Genomic DNA, 25,341 nt, shown 5'->3' with positions numbered 1-25,341 from the left:
ACACACTTTGAATGTGCCTACGGCCTCTAGTGGCCACAGAGACCGAGCAGCATGTTATTTCTTTTTGCAAGTGTGTTTTTTCCAAAAGTTTCCATCAAAGCCAGAGCATCATCGGACATCAAAGAGGCAGATTGTGGGTTCCCTAGTTTCCAGGGAAGTGCTGCGGCCAAGAACCCAGTCAAGCTCAACAGAACAGCGCTCGCTTGTCCTCCCCTCTTCCCTGGCCCTTGTTTGTTTGACTCATTTGCTCCCTGACAAGTATAAAGAGTCGGCCCCTTCGTTAGGCTAACGAAGGCCACAACAACTGTTGGATTTGGGTATCACGCTCAGCTGGCTCCGACTCATGAGAGGAGAGGAGGAGGGGGTGAGATAGAGGGAGGAGAGGAGAGGCAGAGGGCACACCAGTGGAGATAGCGAGGGAAACATAAAGAGCGAGTGAGACAGAAGTTGAGCAGAATCTTTGTGATGTTCCCAGAACATTGCTCAGTGAACCCAATCGGCCCCAGGAGAACGGATGGATGTTGTGTGCGACATGCCACACGGAGCCTCTCAGCGGTTCAGGAGCTCATCAGCTGATTGGCTCCTTTGCTGGTCATGCGGCTGAAGGACGGCCATGAGCTGCTCCTCCAAGCGTGACCTTGTTGGTGGTCCCATTGCATGAGACACAGACTGGGAATGAGAATGGGGGGGAGAGAGGAGAGAAAATCGTGTATGGGTTTTGTGAAACACCGGACACGGTAGTAAGTGTCGATGAAACATTTTCATCTTTTGCACGTCTGCGTCTGATGCATCTGGTGAACAGGCGTCTAATAATTCAGCCAGCATTCTTTAACATTCATTTTCTCTCTGTATTTGTGATCTCGGTGAGGGAATGTGGTGTTCCCTGCTCAGTTAAACGCTCTTCAAAGGAGCGGGCCCACCTGATTTAAGAATGTCTCATGATGCTGCCAGCGCTGCTGCTCCTACACATCCCCTCATTATGGCCGTCATGGGCCACACACTGCTGCAGCACACACACACAAACGCACACCTTAAGTACTGCAGAACCGGAACGATACCTCTTTGCAAATATACGCCTATATTGTGAGGCTTTTACACACAACAAACAAGTCTCGAGTGCACTTAAAGTTACTACGTCCTTATTAAGTGGATCCCAAAGTGTTTATCTTGAAGCTTGTGGATAATATCTCATGGTAATAAAGTCAGAAACAAAGTTATGCAATGCTGCTCTACTACTTACTTAAGTAATGTGATTGGATTATTTATACAGTTTAAAGTTATATACGTAATTAAACTTATTGTGTATCTCCATTTGTTAAGTACAAATTAAAGAAAAGAAGGAGCTGAGAGGTCGAAGCCTGAGACTCCTACAATATTTATTATAACCAGTGAACAATGTGTGTGAAAAACCAATCATAGAAGCTACGGGATATAATTCTGTGACGAGTGGTTTGACTTAAACTAATAGCATGTGTAACTTTAAATAACTTTTTGCAAATAACAAAACAACCGATAACCCAAGTTTTGGTAGATGTGATATCCAGACACTATCAAGTTGATCACCAGCCGGAGTGCCAGGCCGGTGTAGGCGGGGAGCGCTTGTAGGCGGGGTCCAGCAGCAGAGGGTGTCACACCGGGACTCCAGCGCGCTGGCCGGGGGTCTGGCCGTCAGCGCGGACCCCCTGCTCGGGGTAATGGGAAGCAGTCTTCCTGCTAAATGTGGTGGAGAGAAGTAAATTACTGGGGTGCAGCTGTCGGCAGACAGGCTGGCTGGCATGCTGGGGGGGGACCAGGAGGCTGAGGGAGGTGGCACCTCCACCGCTCGCCTCCTCTCACGGCGAGCCCGCTGTGTGCTTACTTTGCTGTGTAAAGTCCGCATGCTCGCCACAGCCGTGGTGTTCGGCAACGCTCTTCGTTACTCTCTTCCCCTCTTTGTCTCTGTTGTTTCCTCGCTTTCCTCCCGTCTGTCCTTCCTCCTTGCTCTCTTCCTTTCTTAATCCCACATTCTTCCTCTTCTCCTTGTTTCTTCTACGTCCCCTCTTTTCTCTCTGCCCCCCCCCCCCTCTTGGTCCTCCCACTTCCAGCGCACACACTCCTCACCCACAGCTCCACCATCCTGTTGCTAGGATAATGACCCTGCTGACAACTCGGACCCATGGCGGAAGCGGCTATGGACCAGCAGAAAGCTCCCAGTTTCCGACATCAATCACATCACTGGCACCTCTCTCCAGTTGAGGGAGGGCAGGGGAGACGAGAGATAAAGGGGATGCTCAGCTGTCTGCAGACCAAGAGTTGACTGTATGCTCGGATATGTCCCCACATCCTCCACGTCAGCTAGTCGTGTTACTCAGAACGTATTCTACAAGTTATTCAGAGGCCTTACAGAAAGGGTTTATCATACTTTTAGAATTAAGTTGTTCTTGACAATTTTCCACCGGATCCTCTAGAGTAACTCCGTGGTCGTTTGAGGGTATTTGATCTTACGCTGGTCATTGGGAGTTCATTGGCACTAATTTGCTCTAAATAATGTGTTTATTTGTTTGCCATGCAGTAACCCAGTTAACTAATCCATGGACTGCTTGTTTACCCAGGGAGAGGGGGCAAATCTCAGCCCCAGTGTGGCAGGGGGGGAACTTCCCACAGTGTCTCTATGGTAATCAGCAGGTGTCACTCACCACGGAGAAGAAGTGAGGGCTTTCTTATGAGCGTGAGAAAGAAGGGCAGCCTCCATCGCACAACCCCCCCCCCCCCCCCCCCCTCCCCCGTGCCTTTTTTTTTTTTCTGTTAAGAGAGGGAGAGAGAGAGACACCCGCAGACAGTTTAGGATGGCATGGCATATGAGCCTGGTGCCGCCTTATATGGTCACAGGGAGAGAGGCAAATGGGGTAGGCGGGTGTCCAGGCAGCACGAGAAGCCCGGCTCGGAGCAGCGGATGGTGTGGGGCGGAGTTTGTGGTTGCTGGGGCTCTCAGTGGTGACCCCTGCATCAGGGAGCCCCGTCTCCTCTGGAGCGGGGCGGCCCGTGGCTCATTGAGATGCAGGGCACAGGGTGGCAGGCCGCAGCTGCAGCCTACAGGCAGAACTCGGCAGAAAAGGGCCGAAGGGATGGCGGGGGCGGCTGAGGAAAAACCAACAAAAGGCGCAGCCCGCTCCCTCCTCCTCCCTCACTTTGGAGTTCTAATTCCCTAATCCTCAACCTCCGCCTAACCCCCCTCTCCCCTCTCATCCGATTCTCACCACTCAAACACATACACATGCACAGTTCATGCAGTTACCACTGGCTCCCTCCCTTCCATCCCCAAGCCATGAATGGCCAGACGGGGACAAAACCCAACAGCAGCCCCCTCAGGAAGTCCAACCACTGGGTGTGGGCACTGAGAGGCACATTTTGTCTGACCTTCCCTTGGTGTGTGTGTGTGTGTGTGTGTGTGTGTGTGTGTGCATAGTTTATCTAGTGGCAAATGATTGAGGTGGGCCTCTTTATTTATATTGTTGTTCTTGAAATTGTATTAAATTCCTTTTGAAGTAGAAAGAAACGGGCGGAGAGAAAGTGGTGACGCGCCACAGAGCTGCTAGTTTGGACGCATTGTAAAGACACTGTGGCCCCTCCTTTCGGGGGCCGCACGATGAATGCTGCATGATGTGTCTTATTAAAAGCCAACAAGCCACAGCAGCTGGGACCTCAACATTCCTGTCGCTGTCACTTGGAGACGGCCGGAACAGGACGCTCCTCGCTAACCTCTGTCACTCTCTCTCCCTCGTCTGTCTAAAGCCGTCCACATTTTATCTTTTATTTATTGACCCCTCAGTGAGTCTGCCTGGCCAGCCCTTACTGTTGAGGCCTCTGAAGCCAAAGTTCACCCGCAAATGGTGAATGTAAAGTTGAATCCCTGTGGGTCCAAACAAGATGATGCTCCACCATGTACAGCTGTGGCTCTACCTTGGTGTGTGTGTGGGGTATAGAGGGTGTGGCGGTGACAGGCTGGAGCTGTCCACACAAAGGGCCATGCAGCAGTTGGCAAATAAAGATGAATTCTGTTCTGTTTGGCAGCGGTTCTCCGTTCATTATTTTCCACTTTGCCCAGCGCGCATCCCAGACCTCAGCAGCTGCTTGTCATGTAAAGACACTCTATCAGGCCCTGACAGCTCCTCCCATGCACACACATGCACACACCGACAGTACGCATGGCTCATACACACTTCACTTGAGCTCACAGTCCTGCATATGTGGGGAACATATGTAGTGATCTGTCTCACTACCACTCTTTGCGCACTGCGTTGCTTTTTTTTTTGCTTTTTTTTTTTTCATCCCCTCTAGTTCTCTCGTCTGGTGTCAACTCCTCCCCCCTAATTTGATTGAGTTCAGCCACATGTCTGCTGTCACACTTGACTTTTATTAGCAAAGCTTTGATTCTGGGACGCAGATCGTCAGTGGATTTCCTCACAGCAAAGTGCGTCTCGGCAGCTACGGTGAAACCGGACACTCGGAAGGAGGTTTTATCTTATCTAGGTTGTGGTCAGTCTGCCTGTTGGCCGGTTTCCTGTTTTCAAGAACGTGTTGACATCAAAAGGGTTTGGTGTACATCAGTGATGATGAACTGACTTAAAAGCAGAAGGCCCTCCAGTGTTATGAGTCCCATTGTCTTTTGTCAGCAGTCTGCACTGTGTGTCTCACTGTACACAGGATGTGTTTGGGGTCTACTCTGCAAAAAACACTGAAGTCGAGTCATATCAAATATTGAAAGCAGGGATGCGGGTCGATTTATTTGCTGGTGTATATTACAGTTTTAATATAATCCACATTTACTGTCCTAACAGCTGTCGTTTTCACTTTCTCGTCATGTCGGTGCGTAAGAAAGGCCACAGTGTGGAAAGTAGAACTGAATAAAAGGGGAAATGGGTGTAAATAGGAAGCTGACAAGGGTCATCTTTGTTGTTTACGCTCTGAGCGCAGACTGTGTGTGAGGCGTTGTGCTGCAATGTGGTGGAGACACACACACACACACACACACAACCGGGTATAGCTGCTTCCACTGTTGTCATGTGACCAGGTTTGTGGTCACAGACGAGGAAGTCCTGTCTAGAAAGAGCGTGAAGGATGTGCATTGCAGATGTGGAGATACTTAATTTCTTGGTCTCGCATCTCTGTGTCAGTCTTTGTGAAAGATGTGTGTTAGTGTATTAAGTGATGACAAAAGCCTCACAAACATTTTCCTTTTATCTACATCCACCCAGGAAAAGTGATTGAAGAGTTTTAGCAGTTACAGTCTCACAGTAGCTGTCATTAATCTCAGGAAGGGTTCAGACCTGGAGTGTCACGTTCCTTCACAAGCTTGTTTTCCTCTTAGTGCGCGTTGTGTGGCCTCGCCCCAGTGACCATGCAGACCTGTCATGTCCTTCATATTACAGTTCCACGATTCAAGAAAGTGACAGTTGTTTGAAGAGTCGAGTGACAGAGCGGTGAGCTGGCATCGCCGTCTTCCCGACAGCCATGTGACCGAGGCCACCTCAGCGACGGAGAATGTCTAGCCAGCTGACACACGCCGTGCCGTGCCCTGCTGCGTCACGGATGCCCACCCAGGCTACTGCTGGTGGGTGCTGTGCGTCAGCGGATCTGGCAGGAAAAGCTCTCAGCCTTCCAAAAACTGGATGTTGTTGTAATCTTTTAACACACAAATACCTTTCACTCACTGCTCACAGGGCAGTGTACACAGCAACAAATGTATTTACACACAAACACCTGTCTCTACCCAGCAGGTATCTGAGGACTATAATGTATAAAAGGTCTTTACTCATTCTGGAAGGGATTAGCTGCATTCCTGCTGCCAAACTACAACTTCTACACTGAATGTTTAGTCTCCACATGCAAGACAAGCATGCACTTTTCTTTTTTTTTTTTTTCTTTTTTTTTTTTTTTTTTTTTTTTTGGTCGTCTGGTGTCAGGTAGGAGGCTGATTATTCGGCCTCTGCATTGTGCACATACTGTCCTCGCTGTGGGCTGGCAGGGACTATAGCTGGGGGATGTGGGTCAGCCAAAACCTGACCACAGAACGAGGCACCAGCTGGGGCCCAGCTGAGGAAAACAAGGATCGGTATGGAAGGCTCAGGAGACTTTCTGGCTGCAGTGTAAAAGATTTAGGCAACTTGTGTTCGTGTGGAACAGCCTCTTGCTTCAAGTCACGGCTCATGCTTGTATGGCCACATATACTCCTACATGGCACCTTTTTTCTGTGCTTTAATTATTTAGATTTTATGCTGAAGTAAGGGAGTCTGGTTGCCTTGAAGGCCTATGATAAATAACGCTACGCATGTGGATTCTCTGGAGGCCAGCTTGCACGTGACGTGGGTGACTGATGTGGAAGTTGATTGGTGCGGCTTGTAGTTTGAAACGGACAAACGACTCATCACGGTAATTGTGTTTGCATTGAAACGGGCATGAGGGAAATCCACTAAACTGATTCCGGCGCATCCAGTACGAGTGGCTTTTGTTGGAAGGCAGCAAGAATGACTCGAGCTAATTTCTAAATGAGCTATGTTTGGTGTAAAAATACTTACTCTGCAGTAAAATAAACGTGCTCCTGTGCCATGATGAAAAATGTGATGACATATTGAACATCTGCTGTGGATTGTAGACTTCAGTATATTGTGCTCTGGGGCAGATGTTTCCCCCACTGTTGTGATTGGTCCCACCAGTTTGCCAGTGGTAGTAAATCAGGTGTTCTTATACTTGGATGTTTGCTTTGGGGGTAAATGGCTCAATGCTCGGCTGGAAGGTGATGCAAAGACTGCGTTACAAGGCCTCATCCTGCTGTATGAGGTCAACTAATGACTCTAAAGTGTCCTTTTCCTGTCCCGCTCACCTTTAATGCTGACGGAGGAAAAACAATATGGAAAATGTCCTATTTAGGTTTGCAAAGGCTCCAGAAAGTTTCTGGAAAATTTCCAAAGGAAGTTTAACAGATAACTTTTCACTTTGTTGGTTCAGTCTAAAGATCCTCAGTGTTATTATATTTATATATACTGTATATATTTCCATTTTATTCCACATTATGGCAGCTTTGGCTCAGTGGGTAGAGCGGGACATCCTTTAACCACGAGGTTCATACTATATGCATGCTCCCCGGGTGCTTTATAGCCGACCACTGCTCCTAAGTGCTTATGATGGGTTAAAAGGTGAGGTCAAATTTTTTTATGAACAGTATGTTCTTGACGATTGAATCGAACTTTTTTTTATTTTGTATTACACTTTAATGCCCATAAATTCCTGTGTTCCTCTTCCCTCTTGAATATTGGGGGAATTTGCAGCCCTGGTCTTATTAGAGGTTGTTGCTAATGTAGAAAAGAAGCAGGAAGAGGAAGTTCATCATTTTGAGGGTGTCCAAAGTTACAAATCTTAAAGTAACATTCAGCCGGTGTTGTGAATGATTGTCCTCTCCCTAAATATTTTATCAGAATGACGCTAAACAGCGGAGACATTACTAGCTGCTGTTTTTGGTCTGCACTGTCTCGGACTAACGTGTTATCGGTTTCATCAGTCAGAGGTGTGGGTTTGAAGGATGGTAACAGAAGCTCATATTGACAGATCTCCTGCCTCCCCCCCCCTACAGACACACTCACACCCACACACACGCCACACTTCTGTGTTAGAGGAAATGGGGCAATTAAGGACAGCTTGCTACTGCTCTGCATGGGGTTAATATGCGGCTCCGTAATTAAAAATAAATTACACTTTTTCCTGTATAAATATTAAAGTCCCTCCACTGTGTGCCGCTGCCTTGTTATGGTATGCAAGCTATTTTTTTCCCTCGTCTGCACAACATCTGGCGCAACATTCCCTGAAGCATACCGGATTAAATTGAGTTTTGTCTGCCTACGAGAGATTCATTTGTGTGATGCTAGTGTGTCTGAGTGAGCGGGACGCACGCGCATGGCCTGGAGTTCTGGGTGTTGTCCAGAAAATTGGAATTGTGGAAAGTTTTTATTTGAAAATCAAATTGAGGCTTTGGTAAACGTGACGCTGGTGTTACAAAAATAAGTGTTGAAAAAGAGTGGTTGCGGTTTATAAAAACCATTAACCTGAATACAGATACCCTAAATGTAAAGGAGAACTCCACCGATTCTTTAGCTACGCTGAATTTGATAGATTGCATCAATTGATGTAACTTGAGTTAGTGGTGGTTTGGGCTGATGGCTGCAAATTTTAGAAAATGTTAAAAATCTGGGTGTTCTCTGGAGTTGTCGCTCGCTCCCCATATCTTCTTTAGGCCTGCAGAATGAGGCTATGCTATGAACTGTTAACCGTTAAGTTGCATTGTGGGTAATGTAGGTGCCAGGCTTCAACAAGAAGAATGTGTGGAATAAAAAGACATCTCTGGTTTTGCCGATACTTCTTGTCCAACAGTGTTCTAGGAGTGCAGTGATAAATTGGCGGAGTACTCTGAAGTATACGGTATATTAACTATAAGTTCATTTTTTATTTTTTTAAAAAATTTATTTATTTTTTGTCTATAGTAGACAGATAACTTTGTTTTGAACATAGCTGAGAGCCTAAATTTAACTTGCTAGTGCGTGGAAATGGTAGGAGGACAGAGAGTTTTTGGACAGTTTGAATTTTCACTTGGAGTCTACATTAGCAAGTGAGTGCTGAAAAGGGGACAGACGGGGCGGGGGAGAGGGTCCTGACTCCTACTAAAACCACCATTTGTCCCGCAGATGACCTACACTCGGTGAGAGACGGGGACAAGGTGGTCGTTTCAGGGAGCACTAGTGAACAACGCAGTAATTAGATTGCAGGAAATGGGTTGCACCTCTGGGAATTAAAACAGAAAGAGAGAGGACGACGCTATTTCGTCATTAATCATGAAACCACAATGTAAACAAAAGGGTTGTGCATTAGTCAGCTTTTTTTTGGAATGTGAAAAGCATGTGATGTTTCTCATTTAAGGTTTGTCTGTGAGCAGAAGCCCTCTGAAGAGTGTTTTTTAGTCTCCTGTACAGTAACTCAACTGTGCTTTTCAATCTCTTTCTCATATCAGGAGAATACATCAAAACCTGGAGGCCAAGGTATTTTCTCCTGAAGAGCGACGGTACATTCATCGGCTACAAAGAGCGGCCGCAAGATGTCGACCAGCTGGAAACCCCCTTAAATAACTTCTCTGTCGCACGTGAGTATCTACTTCAGAGAAACCATTGCCCCCCCCCCCCCCGTCCCTTGGCAGCTTCTGTTTCTGCTCTCTTGTTTCTTTTCTTGCATTATTGTAACAGATCTGTTCAGACTTGTTTTGGTGTATCTGGATTCTCCACCCTGCAAAGTGATTATTAACAGGAAAACAAATGTTTATCAATGCATACCCAAGTGCCTGTGAGGTCACAGTATGAAAGTGAGGCCTCTCTAATATTACAAGCGGATATACCTTCATCATCGCATGTCATCATGTAAATGATTATGAATAGAGACATTAGCAAATTGGCTGTAGTCTCATCTCAACAGATTCACTGCTAGTTTCTTTCAACAAGAGCACTGCTACAGGGCAAAGCAAGCTTTGTGACTGAACGTGCATGCAAGATGTCTGGCTCCTTAAGGTAATATATCAGATGCCATTTTGTGTGTGTGTGTGTGTGTGTGTGTGTGTGTGTGTGTGTGTGTGTGTGTGTGTTGCCCCCCCAAACTCTGTTTTTATACTGTGACAGAAAATGCAATGCCCAGAGCAGCCCAGCCCGCTCCATCCTCACATCAGAGAAAGTTGCTGTGATAAGCTGTGCAGATGACTGAACACAGCAATTAGACAGCATACTGTTTGTTTAACAAAATGTTTCCTCTCCGACACTCTTGAGTTATCGTGGCTATTAGCCGCCTGATTTCAACTATTTATCTGGGTGCCGCTCTGAGGCTCTGTCTCCATCAGCGGCTTTTTTTTGTTTTTGTCACCGCTGTCACGACCCCAACACGGAGGACACATGGTGCGCCGCTGCTGACGGGGCGGCTGCAGCTGGATTACATATTCAGCCTGATGGAGCCATGTTGGATCTCAGTGGTGGTCCACTCCCCTGTCCTCCATCTATCAGACAGAGGCCATTTTGTGTCACGTTCTGACATATTTGCTGACATGTTTCATTTGGGAACAGATGTTGATTTGAAGGAGGTGCAGATGGAAATCTCTGCCTTCTAAATTCAGTTAATAGACGTTTGTGAGTAATTGTTTTTGCAAACCGCTTACCAGACAATTACTTTGCTGCAAAAGTGTGAGAATTGAGCGTAACGTAGGGAAAGGATGTGAAGATGTGCTTTTTAATAAATCCTTTATGAGAATAAGTCAAATGTATCTCGCCAATATGACACGCTCCCTTCCACTGTTCACTCTCAATTTAATATCTTTGTGTTTGGAGAAAACAAACACTCTGTAGACGTCACCGTGGGTTCTGGGATATAAATCAATAATGAAAATATATGTATATACAAATTAGCTCGACCAATAAAAAATATATTCATAAATCCTTAAACACTGTATGTATTTGTAAAAAAAAAAGTGTTTAATTGCAGAATTATATTAGAATTTGTATTTATTGATATATTCATTCATTCTCGGGAGTTCTAGATTTTACGTTCTACTACACAGATTCCAAATTATAGTCAAAACCTGTAGTAGCAAAGTTTTAACGGTTGTTTTCCTCCACCACAATGCACCTGTTCTTTTGCAAATTGGCCGACAGTGTCTGTTCAGGTGGCGATAAAGATAAATGGCTATAACTGTGGGTCTGTCTCTCCCCTCTGCTCCCCTACACACTGGCCCTTCTCGCCAACTCCTTCCCCTCCCTCCCTCCCTCCCTGGCTGTGGTCAGAGTGCCAGCTGATGAAGACGGAACGGCCCAAGCCCAACACATTTATCATCCGCTGCCTGCAGTGGACCACTGTCATCGAGCGCACCTTCCACGTGGAGACCCCCGAGGAGAGGCAAGCGAGAAGCACACACGCATCTCAGCTCACGGAGCAGTAAAACACAAATCATTTACATGCAGAGAATTTGCCCCTGTTGCTAGAAAGCAGTTTAACAGCTCTGTTTTTTTTCTAACATGTCGAAGCACTCCCAAACATACACATTTAATCTTGTTATGCACGTGCGTACGGTCCGCTGGCTATTGGCAGAACTCACACTTGAAATTGCCTTCCTGTTGATAAGAAGACAATTACATGATTGGGCTGCTGGGCTTGCATGATGGTAAGTGGGCTGATGTAATCTCTCTGCTGCCTGTGCCTCCCTCAGGGAAGAATGGACTAAGGCCATCCAAGCAGTGGCTGAAGGCCTGCAGAAACAAGAGGAGGAGATGATGGACTCCTCTCCGGACCCCATGGACATGGAGGTCTACCTGACCAAACCTAGACAGAAAGTGGTATGGCCACTTCGCTCTGCTGTGTATCTGCTTCTCTCCGCTGTCCACACATTGACGAACCGTAGTGTCCATTACCATAAACATTTAAGTCAACCACCTTGTTATTCTTCCCGATCCTGAGTCCGGTCCAAGTTGACCATTACTATTCTCCTTATTTGCACTTACACCACTTAAGCCCACCTTCCTTCGCCTCTCCCAACATCAGCCGTGGGTGGCTTAGCACCAGATAGTGTGTCCTCCAGGTTTCACAACCCCCACATGTGTCATGACATGAAGGTCCAAGGCTACCGGATTGGATGTCCCTCACATAACCATTTTCAGCATTCTCCTTAGTACCGGGGTCAGAGGTTAACTGAGACACAACCACATATAGGCCAAAGCATTAGAGGAGTGGAAATTGCATGGTGGGTGAAATAGTGCCTTAAATGCTTCTGTGTCGTTGTCAGTGGGATTTGTGTGCCCTGGCTAGTTAAGAGTTTTTTTGTGAATGCTTCTGCGTGTAACCAGATGCCACTCTCTCTCCCCTGGCTCTACAGACTATGCACGACTTTGAATACCTCAAACTCCTGGGAAAAGGCACTTTTGGCAAAGTTATCCTGGTAAAGGAGAAGGCCACAGGACGCTACTACGCCATGAAGATCCTGAAGAAGGAGGTGATCGTAGCAAAAGTGAGTGGATGTAAAAGGGGGGGGGGGGGGGGACGCTAAGGGGAGGGCAGTGGAGCAATGACTTGATACCTAAATGGGTAGCCATTGTGAGAGTTGCACAAACACTCTTTGTGGCTTTTTTTTTTTTTCAGGATGAAGTGGCGCACACACTCACGGAGAACAGAGTTCTCCAGAATTCAAAGCATCCGTTCTTGACAGTAAGGAGCCCCTCCATATACCTAAACCAAACCTTATTTTAACTCGCAGAGATCCTCTGGAGCCTCTTCAATCCAACACAGCAGCATCCATTCAGAAAAAAAAGGGGCAGTTTTACCAGGAATGTTTTGAAGAGCCGCTCTTACAAAGGCTGCAGTCGAGCTGGGCCTTTTTAAAGCAACACTGGACGTTCTTTCTCTTTCTTTTTATCCGCGAACTTTTCCTCTGTAAGTCTGAGGTGGGTTGTAGTGAAAAGCTCCCCCAAAATGTGAGGTCTAAGTGGTTGGTGGAGGCAACACATAATGCGATGTGCTCAGTGCAATGAATGGGACCAATGTTTGCCACACAACAGTTGTTGAAAAGGCTCAAATCACTGGATACGCTTTGCTGCAGTTTTTTTTTTTTTTCACTTGACATTTGTGTTTTAAAAATGTACAGTAACTGAAGGGTCATAGCTGCAACATGCATTGTGATGTTTCATGTAACAACCGGCTGTTTAAATGTCAGCTTCCTCTTGAATTCACTGGAAACATCACCAAGTTCTGCTTTGAGTGTTCTCGTTCTCTGTCTGCAGGGACTGAAATACTCCTTCCAGACACATGACCGCTTGTGCTTTGTCATGGAGTATGCAAACGGGGGCGAGGTAAATTATTTTTAACCGTCGCAAAATCTGCACCTGAATCAGAATTCTTTTGAACTGTTACTATTTTCGGTGTTCTAAACAACTTTCTCTTCCTCTGTCCTCTGCCTCCTCACTGTCAATGTTCCCCTGCTTCCCCTCAGCTTTTCTTCCATCTGTCGAGGGACCGTGTATTCTCAGAAGAGCGGGCCCGATTCTACGGTGCAGAGATAGTGTCTGCGCTGGACTACCTGCACGCTGAAAGAAACGTGGTCTATCGAGATCTAAAGGTAGATGTGGACACTAGTCTTCACTTTCTCTCATCCTCGCGGTCAGCCTCTCTTCTGTCTTTCTCCTCCCCCCCCCTTTCCTCCATTTCTCCCCTGGCAGGATATTTATAGGGCTTTCCTCCATCGAGAGCAGTGGCAGTGGCCAGGGTTTATTGATCTGCCCCCCCCCGGATCAGTCTCCAGACCTCACTGCAGCTGGAGGGAGGCTCGGTCCATACGCTTACTGCAGCTAGACAGAAATAACCACCATTCCTCTTTGAACACACTGCCACCGCCTCTCGTTTTAGCATGCGCACTCTGTTCTTACAGAGAGTGATTTTTGTGCACTTTATGCGTAGTTGATGTCATTTGATATGCTGGCAGTACAGCACTATTAAATAACAAAGAGTAAATGTCCATCATCCTCAAGTAAAGATGCTTTAATACCGGTGTTTAAAAGCTACGCAAAAGTCTAAAGACTGGACCAGAGATGGATTGGGTTCAGGAGGGCTGTGGGGGGGGGTTTATCGGTGTTGCAGTGGACACATCTAGCCCTACTACTTCCAACTGATAAAGCTATAGCAGCCAGGTCAGCACAGCACTCTCTCCCTCCCTCCCTCCCTCCCTCCCTCTCCCTCGGGTTTATGAGGCAGGCACCCAGCCTGCTTGGGTTCTCCTGAAAGTGCCAGGGTAGCAGGATTGGAGGATGTGCTGACTCTGGCCCGGCGCTGCTGGCCACGTGTGAGCTACAGCTGCCAGGTGACTTTAACTGAGAGAGAGAGAGGGAGGACATAATATTTAAAGGCCACACAGCCTCAAGTCATGACGCTGCATGATGCACAATTAGTCACTTTACTTGAACATGTGATCACAAACAATATATGGTATGTTACCATTAACCCAATTTTCACAGAAAAGTTTTTATACTACTTTATACTGGGTTGAAAAAGCTGGCATGTTGAAAATAGAGAAGATACAATAAAAGCTGATAGAAACCTTTGTCATTATGATTCCATCAGTTTATTCTACTGTAAAAAAAGCGTTCATGACATGCTGCCATTCATCATTACGTGCCTCCGCTTCACTAGACAGCCCATAAATATACGGATATAAGGAACTTTGGTGTAGAGGGTTACCACAACGTTGCTGATTCAGTTCAAGATAGGGGGGCCCCTTCAACACTTTACCTCTTTGTATCACCATAGCAGCAGATTGATTCATTAATTTAAACAAAAAGAGGGATGACATAACTGATAACATGAGTGGTAGGCAGCAAGGAAATGTCATCAAAGTTACTGGCTTTAACTTTGCATAAAGGTAGTTCTTGGAAACAGGCCCTGATTGAGATTTTTATTTTGCCAAAATTTCAGAAATTCACTCAATACTTTTAGAATATTTTAGTGGAACCATAACTAACACAGATGCACGTCCTTTTTGTACATTTATGAAATACTATTCCCGTCTCCTCCCTCCTTGCTTGTTAACCTAAACAGTGAGTCATTTTACGATGATGCCAACATCTGTCTTATTTCTATTTCTCCCTCAGCTGGAAAACCTTATGCTGGACAAAGATGGACACATAAAGATCACAGATTTTGGCCTGTGTAAGGAGGGGATCACAGATGGCGCCACCATGAAAACCTTCTGCGGGACGCCAGAGTACCTGGCGCCTGAGGTAACCACTACAGGGATTCAGTCTACCTGAAATATTGAAGTCACAACTTTCTTGCAACAAAGCGATTTTTATGTTGGCACATACAGATGGATGACAAATTAAAGGAAAAACAAACATGAAGTAACCTTTCAGGTCACTTTCGAGCTGCCAGAAGAAAACTTCAAAGTCTCTGAATCCCTATGGTGGGATGAACACTACGACGAGGACGGCGCTGTCTTACGTAGGACTTTAGATTGAAAAAGATCAAACCATTCAGTGACCATTTGTGTCCTTCAAGGAAGCATGTGCATTCGATATGTTTCACTCCCTACCCGGCTATAATGTCACTTAATCAACAAAAACAACCTGGGATCATTTTGAGTAGATTCTGGACAAAAATGTGCCGTGTGTTGTTGGGTATCAGTGGATGAGAAGCATGTGGAAGATAGGGCAGCTGTCCCAAAAATGCCTTTCTAATCTCTGAGAGTTAATGAGTGTGCCGTGTGCCCAGGGCAGGGCAGCCTGCTCTCATATTTGCTGTATGGGGAGGGGTGTGGCTACTCCCTATTCCGTGCAGGTATGACAAGTGTTGGAGTAGGCTGTGTAACCCGATATTGCATTGTGTGTGTGTGTGTGTGTGTGTGTGTGTGTGTGTGTGTGTACATGAGTGTTTGCGCTATAGCCCCCTTGCCTGTTGCCGTAAAAATGTTTTCTGGGAGAGGGGTGTCCATGTTGACACAGTTGCCGTATCGTTGTTTTTAGCCTTCAATTGGAATTTTCTGGTTGGGGGAGTGCAGGGGGGGGTGATTGGCTGGCAGCGCCTCAGGAAATGTGAGCTTCCACCCTGGAGGGGAAAAAAAAAAAAGATCACATCGGCTACAGCTGTTGTGTGTCACCAGCGGAGCCACAGCACCACTGCTGCCCTGGATGCCTCGCTTGACCCGGACAGAGCCGGAGCTATCCCACAATGCTTCAGACGGCCTCATAGGAACATATAGCTGTTATTTTCATCAAGGCAAAGGGCTGGGCCAGCGTGTGAATGTTTACTCCTTCACACCGGGACAAATGTAAAAGAAAATGTTTATTTTCTATACCTGCTATAAACCTATTTATAGAGTTTTCCCCACTCCGTCCATCCTAAACTCTGTCTGGCCCTCTTCGCTCCTCCACGGGGGTAGCTCAGTCTGTGATGGCTCCGGCAGCGGAGAGCAGGGAGACATCGGGGGGGGGGGGGGGTTGCCATGGCAACAGGGTCGCTGGCGAGTGTCTCCATGGAGTGCGGGGCGGGCAGTGTTACAGGTTGTTCTGCAGTAAACAATGACCTTGTTGTGTGTGCTGCACAGGAATGCTGTAACGTCTGGGAATATTCCACCCAGAGCGCGGGGGGGGGGGGAAGAGACCAGTCTGTCTCTGGAGTAAAGAGTGGTACAAACTCACTTTGCCACTTTTATTAAGTAGTTACAAGAACAAAACCGTTATTGGCGGAGGGAATTGGCTTTCAGGGAATATCTACAAAGAACAATGTGGACAGGTTTAATCCAGCCACTGAAGCTGATCTGGATTCACAGTCTTGGAAGATTAATGGCCGTCAGTGAGGAACTTTGTGAGCGTAAAAAGTGTACAGAGGAGAGGTTCAGAGAGCAGCAAGTGTTGGTGCTTTTATCCGCTCTCTCCTCCCCCCGTCTGTGCTCCTTTGGGGCGGTGTAACAGTATTAGATTGGGGCTGGGGCCCAAGCAGGCAGGCAGTCCTGGTTACGTATATGAGGGATGAGCTTGGCTCCTGCACTCCTGGCAGCTTCACAGCTGTGGTGCTCTTCTACATATATGGGGCAGCTGCGGGCCCAGCTGTCGCACGGTGTGAATCACACGACAGCGGCGCTGGAAATAGAGACGGCCCAGTAATCCTAGCCCCGCACCGGCTTCACGTTACTCCCCCTGCCCTCCCAATCCTCCTCCTCGATGCTCGCCGCTCACCGCAGCGCCCGGCGGAGTGCCCACTGCCACATGCGCGGCACACACACGCAGTAGTTTTGTTCCTTTTACGGACACATCCATCCATCTGTTTTCCAGGACCCTCTCTCTTGGCCTGTGCGCTGTTGTGTCCATATCTAATTATATTAATCCGCCCACGTCTTTTTACCGAAGTTTCTATTCTTAGGTCTGAATCGGCCAGCATCACGCTGCTCGAAGGTTTAAGAGAACAGACTGTTCTCCTTGTCTTGATTTCACCTTCAACATCCGCCTGGCGAGGTATAATCCAGTACATGTCCCCGGAGACCTTGGAACAACTCCGCTCAGCAGCACATTAGTCATGCAACAGGTTGCGCTGTTCAGTGAGCACAACACTGGAGGATTTTTGTCTCATTAAGAACTGTCGTGAAAAGTCATCCTATGGAAATAATGGGACTAAATATTTCCCTGTCTCTGGGTGGACTCTGGTTGTGCTCATTGAACGGTTTGTTTCATAGGACTGGTCTGTGTTTGTTGCCACACGTTTGCTTATTTAAGCGACCCACACCTCTGCTGCTTGTTGATTTGTAGGTGTGTTTGTGTGGAAGGTCCTGTGGTGATTAAATATGCAGGGCTCCAGGGGAAACTCTAGCCATGCTCCTAATGTGAGCTGTGAGTCAGTGCTGGCTGGGGCTGCCTCAAAAGACCAGGCCAGGGGGGGGGGGGAGCAGGTGACTTTAGTGGGGGTGGGGTGATGGGGGACAGTTGCTTTAGGGTCGGTATATTCAGCCTAAAGAGCTGCTGTCTTCACAGCCTTCTGACGTCCAAACGCAACCGTAAACTGTCACCTCAAAGCCATACCAGCTAAACATTTTCTTTAGCTTATTGTACAAATATTCTGTGAAAAGGGAAGATCAAATCTATATTCCTTTACTGTATTAAAAGACAGTAGTGTTGTTTTATAAAGAAATATAATCCCTACGTACTACAACCCCTCCCCAGGTAGTTAAAATGGCTCATGAGCATCCCGACAGCTGCATTAAATAAACTTTTACGCCCCTCTTCATCCCCAAGGTGCTAGAAGACAACGACTACGGCCGTGCTGTGGACTGGTGGGGTCTGGGGGTGGTGATGTACGAGATGATGTGCGGCAGACTGCCTTTCTACAACCAGGACCACGAGAAGCTGTTCGAGCTCATCCTCATGGAAGACATCCGCTTCCCTCGGACTCTCGGCCCCGAGGCCCGCTCGCTGCTCTCCGGCCTTCTTAAGAAGGAACCAATGCAGAGGTAACTGGGCCTCTACTGCATCCAGTACATCCATGTTTATGATTCAAAAATGTATTGCTGATGTGAGCTTTAAGCTTTATGATAAAATAAATAGAATAGTATTAGAGGTAGCAATGAAACGATCAGCGGCTTCACATCCTGACTCGTCCTTTGGTACTCGTCTTCCAGGTTAGGTGGAGGGCCGGACGATGCCAAGGAAATCATGCAGCACAAGTTCTTCGCAGGAATAGAATGGCAAGACGTGTATGAGAAGAAGGTCAGTTGCTTTGTTTCAACCTCATTCTCTTGAAATTGACATCGCTGAAAGGACACCAAGCTCAGAACAACATCACGTCCCCCGGGGATCAATAACGCGGCGTCACTTCAAGTGAAGCTGTCGCCCGCCTTCAGGAGGACAACTGTTACCAAACTGACTGACGCCCCTGATGTGCCGATATATTTGTATCTCTTCTCCTCTCCAACAGCTGGTCCCGCCGTTTAAGCCCCAAGTTACCTCGGAGACGGACACTCGATATTTTGACGAGGAGTTCACAGCACAGACCATCACTATTACGCCTCCCGGACAAGGTACCACCAAACCATACGCACCCACGCATACGGCACACTTAACACCACTTTACTTATAACACAAAGTCAGATATTCCTTATTGTGAAGCTTTAGTGTTTAGGTGTGATAATAAGGCAGATGTGAGCTGAGCACTGGGCAAGAGAAGATGCATTTCCCTCCACGTCCTGTGAGACTTTATTAAGAATGAGGAATTACACTTTCAATTCACTCGAGATGAAAGCAGACTTTTATTCCCGTGGGTTAATAAATGACTAATCCTTGAAAAAGTGGTTCCTAACTCGGTGTCCCTGAATTAGTTTTCATGCGAAAACCCCTAAAATATATGTCCCCGTTTCCTTTCATTTTGAGTTTTATATTAAAATGTAAGCCGTCGGGGTCATAAGAGAGCAAATTCATTCGGCCATGAAGGTTATCGTGAGCATTTTCCTCTGTACAGACCCTTTGAATGCTTTCGTGGTGTGAGGCTTGAGCTAGTTTTGAGGTGTTCATAAATGGGAGAAAAGAAAACATTCTGCAGGCGTACACAGCTCCCCTGAGAGGAGCCTCCCCTCTCCTGGACAGCCAGTGCCATTAAAACCGAGTGTCATGCCTCACGAAGTCATCAAATGCATGTGAAGGCAGAGACGACACAGTATAAATAATATAGATTCATATGTACTTCTACCAGGAGTAGGTGATGTAATTCAAATCCACAGTCACACCACTTTATATATCGTTTATCCCAGTACATAGCATTTACTGCAATATTGATTGATAGATAAAATAATAATCTCTGACAGGAGACAAATGTATATTGTCTCACAGTATGTATTGTAATATCTCCCACCCCTGAGTTAGACAATTAAATAATCAGTTGTTTGTTTGTCCTCAGAAGACAGTATGGAGTCATTCGACAGCGAGCGGAGACCCCACTTCCCCCAGTTCTCCTACTCTGCCAGTGGGACGGCCTAAAGGACTCTCAGCGATTCCTTTGGTGCGACCATCTCCCCTCACCCCACCCGACTGCACTCTCAAAAGACCGGGGCCACAGCCCCATCCTCCCTGCATTGTCTGCTGAATGCCGTTGCTGGATGTAACATTCACAATCTGCAAGTTGTGTTTTCCAGGAAGGAGGAAATTCAAGACGAAACAAAGATACCTGTGGTTGTTCTGTGAGGCCTTTGAAGACTGACCACGGAGAGAGTTAACACTACCCTGCATCTCCTAGTTGTTATGTTGTATACTGAGCAGGCATCCATACACCATAATGAATGGGGAAATGTAGTTATGTTATGCACAAATTAGGCCACTGATGTGAATTTTGTATTGAAAATATACAAGTGAATATGAATCAACCATTTCAAGTAGAAATATGAATACTGTGGACCAAAAAGATCATTTGAGCAGAGAGTGTGTTGTTTGTTGAGTGGGTAATGCATCCATGTTTTTCTTCTCTAAGACTTCTGAACAATTGAAATACCATTCAGACTTTGAGACATTTTTGGCTTCTAAAGTGAATGTACCATATCAAATAAAGTCAATCATTCTGCATACGTACGTGTTGTAACACATGGCTGACTCTGCTAAGACTGAAACACCATCTTCTGGAGGTTTTTTTTTTTTTTTTTTTTTAAATCACTTCTCTACTACCCTGATACAAAACTGACACCAATCTGTCTGTATTATCATGCTACACCACAATGAGTCTGACGGATCAATTGTGCAATACGGTCTGATGGCAGACATGCAAAAAAAAAAAACACAAAAAAGTGATTAATCATTAAATTAAAAAGCTGTCCTGTAGTGGATTCCTCGTGGCTGTTTTCTCACCAGTCACTGAGAGAGCCCCGGTTTCCTGTTCAGGGTAATAAATAACTCCTCCAGCCCCCTTGAAGTACGTGCTTCTAGTTCCTGATGCCTTCCTATCTTGACGCTGTGCTGCAGACAAACCTCCTGGTTTCCTTCTGATCAGGGTCGGTCACTTGCTGACCCGTCAGAAACTCTTCTCTCCTCCGGGCTTTTCCTCCATGTACAGTACAGTATTGGGTGTTTTCCACCCGGTGCATTCACTGCAGCCTCAATGAGGTCACTTTAACATAATACACTTCTTTTGGAATACTTCGCAAAAAATACCGGGCTTCAGGGGGGAAACACACAAAGAGTCATCTTTCATTTGCTACTTTCAGGCCCTTTTGTCCCTTCACAAGTTATTTATATGAGACCAGCATTGACTAAATTGAGTTTTTAACTGTGCCAATGATATGCACTTTGCTGCCCCACAATGATTGTATTTGGAATCTTATTTGTTTACTTTATGGTTGGTAAAAGACTAAATTAGCTTCTTTTTATAATGTAAGTTCAAATGTTGTGGATACAAATAAAACCAGAACTGCTCGTGTGAATGATTACTCCCCTTTCACAGACAGCTGAGGCTAAACTGAGACTCTTGGGAACTGAAAGTCCTGTTTCAAAGTGTACTAAGAAGTTTTCAAAAGCGCCTCAGTCATTTTTTTTTTTTTTTTTTTAATGACAGATAATCATTTATCAAAATTGCATCATACGTTATTGAATGTAATGGTTTTTATGATATTGTTTTCACTTCAATCATTTGCAAACCTTTTGTTCAGTTTCTGATTACCTATTCCTATGCACGCTCACCCTTTTTGCTGTCACCTTCTGAAAATAGGGAAATTCATTTTATACTTTTTGTTTTTTTATTTCAACTTCTTTTGTACCTGCCCTCCCATATTCCTGAGACTGAGGACACCAGCTTTAGTAAACAAATAATATAAACTTTGTACACAGTTTTTACTTGTTTTCTTTCAAATTGATGAAATAAAAGGTCTTAACAAAAAGCTGTGTAGACTCTCAGACTTTTATTGTGAAATATTTGAGCTCTGACCTAGAAGACAAATTAACTAAGAAATAACTCACAGATTTGGCTAAACCAACCCATTATGAAATATTGATTATTCTTTCTAGACGTCCCCACAGCTAATTAACAGGAATACAAATGTTGAGAGGAGTCTTTAAGAAAAGAAGAGCAGTTTTCACTGTTTTCCATCCTACTGCATTGTCTTTCTATTTGAACCTGATCAGTTCTTTCATGCCTTGTCCTTTTCCATTGTTTCTTTATCTTGCACTTTTCATAAAAGGTTACTTCAGTTTCATGAAAATGGACCACATCCATTATGATTGTATATATATCTCTGACCTCTGAGTTCCTTTGAGTTGCGATAGCTCCATCAGTGGGCTGCACCTTTACTCTGTAAGTAAATAGGAATGCTGTTGTCATCTAAACCTCGCTGTGATTGCACCCCAACAGATAAAACACAGCTAAGTGTGTGAGACAAATGTCCCAGCAACGCAGCGGCTCTGACTGTGTCTTGGCTGTGTTCTCTGCCTCTGCAGGACCGCTCAGGTCCACGTCTGGGGCTCTGCAGCTGGTCTAAGACAGGGAGAGGTGCTCCCCCCGGGCCTCGGGCAGATGGTACAGTCTCTGGAGCAGATGTTGACAGCCAGGGCTCACAGTCTGTCTTTTGGCCAGCTGCAATACACAGCGAGACCGAGGCTTTGGCCCAGTGATGGCGCTCACCTGACAACCATCCCTCACCTGACTCGAGCAGCACAGCCCAAAACAGACCGCAGAGCCGGGGCTGCGGCTCCGCCTCGGGCCTCCCCTGGGTGGTGTAGTGTTGTGCTGCATGAGGAACGTGTCACTCACACGGCCTGCAAGCCAGAGCTCCGCTCTTCTTTGTGCTACAGACGAAAACGTTTCCTCCTATATGTCAAAGACACAGAGCCAGCAGAGGCTGGCACTGATGTACACTGAATGTATGTAATGTCAGAAAGTGTGTCTCATACAACAACAGTGATGAGAGGATTGCAGGTAAAAGACACTTTTCTCTTAGAAGCTATAGAAATTAAGAATGAGAAGTTGCAGCAGGCAGACAAATATGTTTTTGAAGCTGCAACTCAAAATCAAGAGGATGTAACGTCTATTTTCTATTTAAAATGTTATGCACTAAAGCCATTTAGCCCATTTATACTTGATCAAAGTCTCAGTATAACGTATTTCACTGGAAACTACTTTATAATGTACCACTGAAAAGATATTTATTTGTTGTACCTCAATGTCTCAGCAGTGATAGTGCAAGATCAGTTGCATGAGGCTTGAACTTGCTGACTGCACTGTGCTGCTGCAGCTAACCCAAACAAACATGACAAAACACATAAAACACTGAAGGAGATGAAAGCAGGAGGATCACACACGACAAGTCAAGTCAATTTTATTTACAATGTCCAATACCACATATCACAAATGGGCCTCAAGGGGCTTTACAATCTGTACATCATACCACACCCTCTGTCCTTAGACCATCAATTCTGATAAGTAACCCCCCCACAGATCTGGAAGAGGACACACAAGAGACAAACCTCAAGCACATCCTTCACACAGATAAACAAAAAACAGAGAGAGAGAGAGAGAGAGAGAGAGAGAGAGAGAGAGAGAGAGAGAGAGAGAGGCTGGATCTCCTGGAGGACAAAGATCCAGATCTAAACATCTGGAATGAGGCACCATCAGCCAGGAGAGAGAGAGAGGGGGGGAGGCAAAGCTTAGACACTCATGTGCTTGTGTGGGACAGGGTTGATGCAGTGGTTTTCAGGAAGTCACAGTTGTCGTTATGACCAGCATGGACTCTAAATACTAGGCGTAACATATTGTTCTAAGTAGGACAATAACAGTTGTAACTAATAACATCAACTTTGTCTCCGTTCCATTCAAGTCTCGCAGTAAGCCATGACAGTGTTACAGTCATCCACCATCCACTGTACCAGGACCCTGACACTGAAGCAGCTAAATGGAATTCAGCCATCATTCATTTCATTATTTAAACCCGTACTTTACTGTGATTTGTCAAAGTGTCTTCAGTGAAAAACGACCCTGTTTCGTGAAGCGTGGTGTCATGATTTGGTGAAAGACAGAGGTCAGGCAACTGGTTTAACCTGTTGACTACGAGCCACTTCATATCAACACTAAGAGCAGGGGGAAGTGGAGGGGGAAACACACCCAACGTATAGTAACCTTTTAATTTGTATTAAAAAAAGGGTGCTGCTTCTTTTTTAGAGTGACATAGTCATAAATAATAGTTGAATCGTAAACAGAATAAAATCCATGTTATGTGTATGAAGATTATTTGAACACATGGAGGTAATCATTCTCCTCTTTTTACTCACACTGATAGCAACATAAATGTGTGGGTTGAAATAATGAATGAATGAAGATGGTTTATATCTACAGGGAAACATCGGGACTTTGTGGCTTCACTGAAATTGCTCTTAACATCCTGAATTTATCTTGTGGCAAAAATTGAAAATTTCGCTGGAGATCAATACGTTAAATTGGGACTACAGCGCCATCTAGTGGGAATTGGGTTTATGTAAAAGGTATTTCAGTTGGATTAATATTCCATGTCTACAAATAATCACCAGAGGTTTTGTTCGACTCTAATTTAAAAGCAAATAACTATGTAGACTCCGTACTACAAATTTAATTTAATTTGGGGTATGATATTTTAATGTAAATATTACTTGTTCTACACACTTCAACAACAATAATAAATCAACACGATCTGAATCTCAAATCCACTCTATTCTCTGACGCAGCAGGTGCAGTTTCAACATTAGCTCGTTAACAGGACAAAGCAATCATCTTCTTTTACTTCAAGCCGATATATTTTCCTTTCTGTTGTCTCCACCGAGCCAGCGCGAGCCACAAGATAAACAAAGTGCTGTGGCTGTGAATAAAGGCAAAAATCGTCTATGCTGACGATGACTCACCAGATGGCTAAAACGCTAACCCGGTCTGCAAAAATGGCCCTTAAGCCCTTTTTATCCAATTTTATTTTTCAAAGAAATTACATGAATTCCTACTGGAGCTCATAGAAAGCAGCTTCCCATGCGCGGATTTGTTTAATATTACAGCATACATTTAAAAAAACCTATCTCCCTAGAATGGATGTTTTCAGATATTGTAATATTAATTAATAAAGATTTATAAGATATTCACTTGAAAAAAGATATAGGACGGATGTCTAGGAGTTGACATACAGTTTACTTTATTACATGCAGTAGGCTTATATTTACCAAGTACATTTTCTCAATCCCTGTAGGTTTAGCACACTTTCAATATACTTGAGTTTTACTTGAATATTTACCTTTTATTTACACGTTGTACTTTGCAGATGCAAATTTTTTCTTTCAAAACATCTGATGAACCTCTAATAAATGGGAAACTATTGAATAGTCTATAAAGTATAGGCCAACAGATACTAGATTTCTGAGGTGATACCCATTTGGGCCTTAAATATTTGATCAATATATCAGCAGTTATTTCTAAAAAAATATAAATACATAACATCAACAAATAATCTTGATATGGATCCCATTTTACTTTGATTTGTGACCAACATACATACATACATTTTACAGTTGAAAAATAAACTTGTCAGTTCTCTGAGGTGAACAAACAACATCAAACATATTTTGGTATTTCTGTAGTTCTATGTATTGTTATTTATTGACAGACATATATACACAAACAGGTATATCTGAAATAAGGCCATAACGGCCGATATCTGCCTGGTTGATTTATTAATCCAAAGTAGTTAAACTCTACCTCTACTTCAGCATTAAAATGATGCTTACATGTTAATCCATCAGTGACAATAATCCAGTAAGATAATGTCTATTATATATCACT

The 25,341-nt window shown here is 45.1% G+C and overlaps 1 protein-coding gene across 3 annotated transcripts in view; it reads left to right on the top strand.

Annotated features, from left to right (window-relative positions):
• The window catches only part of akt1 (v-akt murine thymoma viral oncogene homolog 1), a 28,864-nt gene extending 7,431 nt beyond the window's left edge, over positions 1 to 21,433 (top strand). For 2 of the 3 annotated variants that reach the window (XM_031847236.1, XM_031847237.1), the window contains exons 3-14: positions 9,035 to 9,163; positions 10,839 to 10,950; positions 11,261 to 11,387; positions 11,924 to 12,055; positions 12,187 to 12,252; positions 12,825 to 12,893; positions 13,034 to 13,159; positions 14,685 to 14,813; positions 17,817 to 18,031; positions 18,200 to 18,287; positions 18,496 to 18,598; positions 19,471 to 21,433. In XM_031847236.1, coding sequence (XP_031703096.1) covers positions 9,035 to 9,163; positions 10,839 to 10,950; positions 11,261 to 11,387; positions 11,924 to 12,055; positions 12,187 to 12,252; positions 12,825 to 12,893; positions 13,034 to 13,159; positions 14,685 to 14,813; positions 17,817 to 18,031; positions 18,200 to 18,287; positions 18,496 to 18,598; positions 19,471 to 19,550 — 1,376 coding nt within the window. In that variant the 3' untranslated portion in view covers positions 19,551 to 21,433. The remainder of the gene's footprint in view (positions 1 to 9,034; positions 9,164 to 10,838; positions 10,951 to 11,260; positions 11,388 to 11,923; positions 12,056 to 12,186; positions 12,253 to 12,824; positions 12,894 to 13,033; positions 13,160 to 14,684; positions 14,814 to 17,816; positions 18,032 to 18,199; positions 18,288 to 18,495; positions 18,599 to 19,470) is intronic. The other variant, XM_031847238.1, reaches the window with a different exon arrangement.
• Positions 21,434 to 25,341: the final 3,908 nt, after the last annotated feature.

The sequence above is a fragment of the Anarrhichthys ocellatus genome, unplaced genomic scaffold (genome assembly GCF_004355925.1).
Source record: "Anarrhichthys ocellatus isolate YVR2014 unplaced genomic scaffold, GSC_Weel_1.0 scaffold7, whole genome shotgun sequence".
Classification (NCBI taxonomy): Eukaryota; Metazoa; Chordata; class Actinopteri; order Perciformes; family Anarhichadidae; genus Anarrhichthys; species Anarrhichthys ocellatus.
The sequence above is the reverse complement of the archived record's forward strand: the minus strand, read 5'-3'. Positions and strand labels throughout refer to the sequence as shown.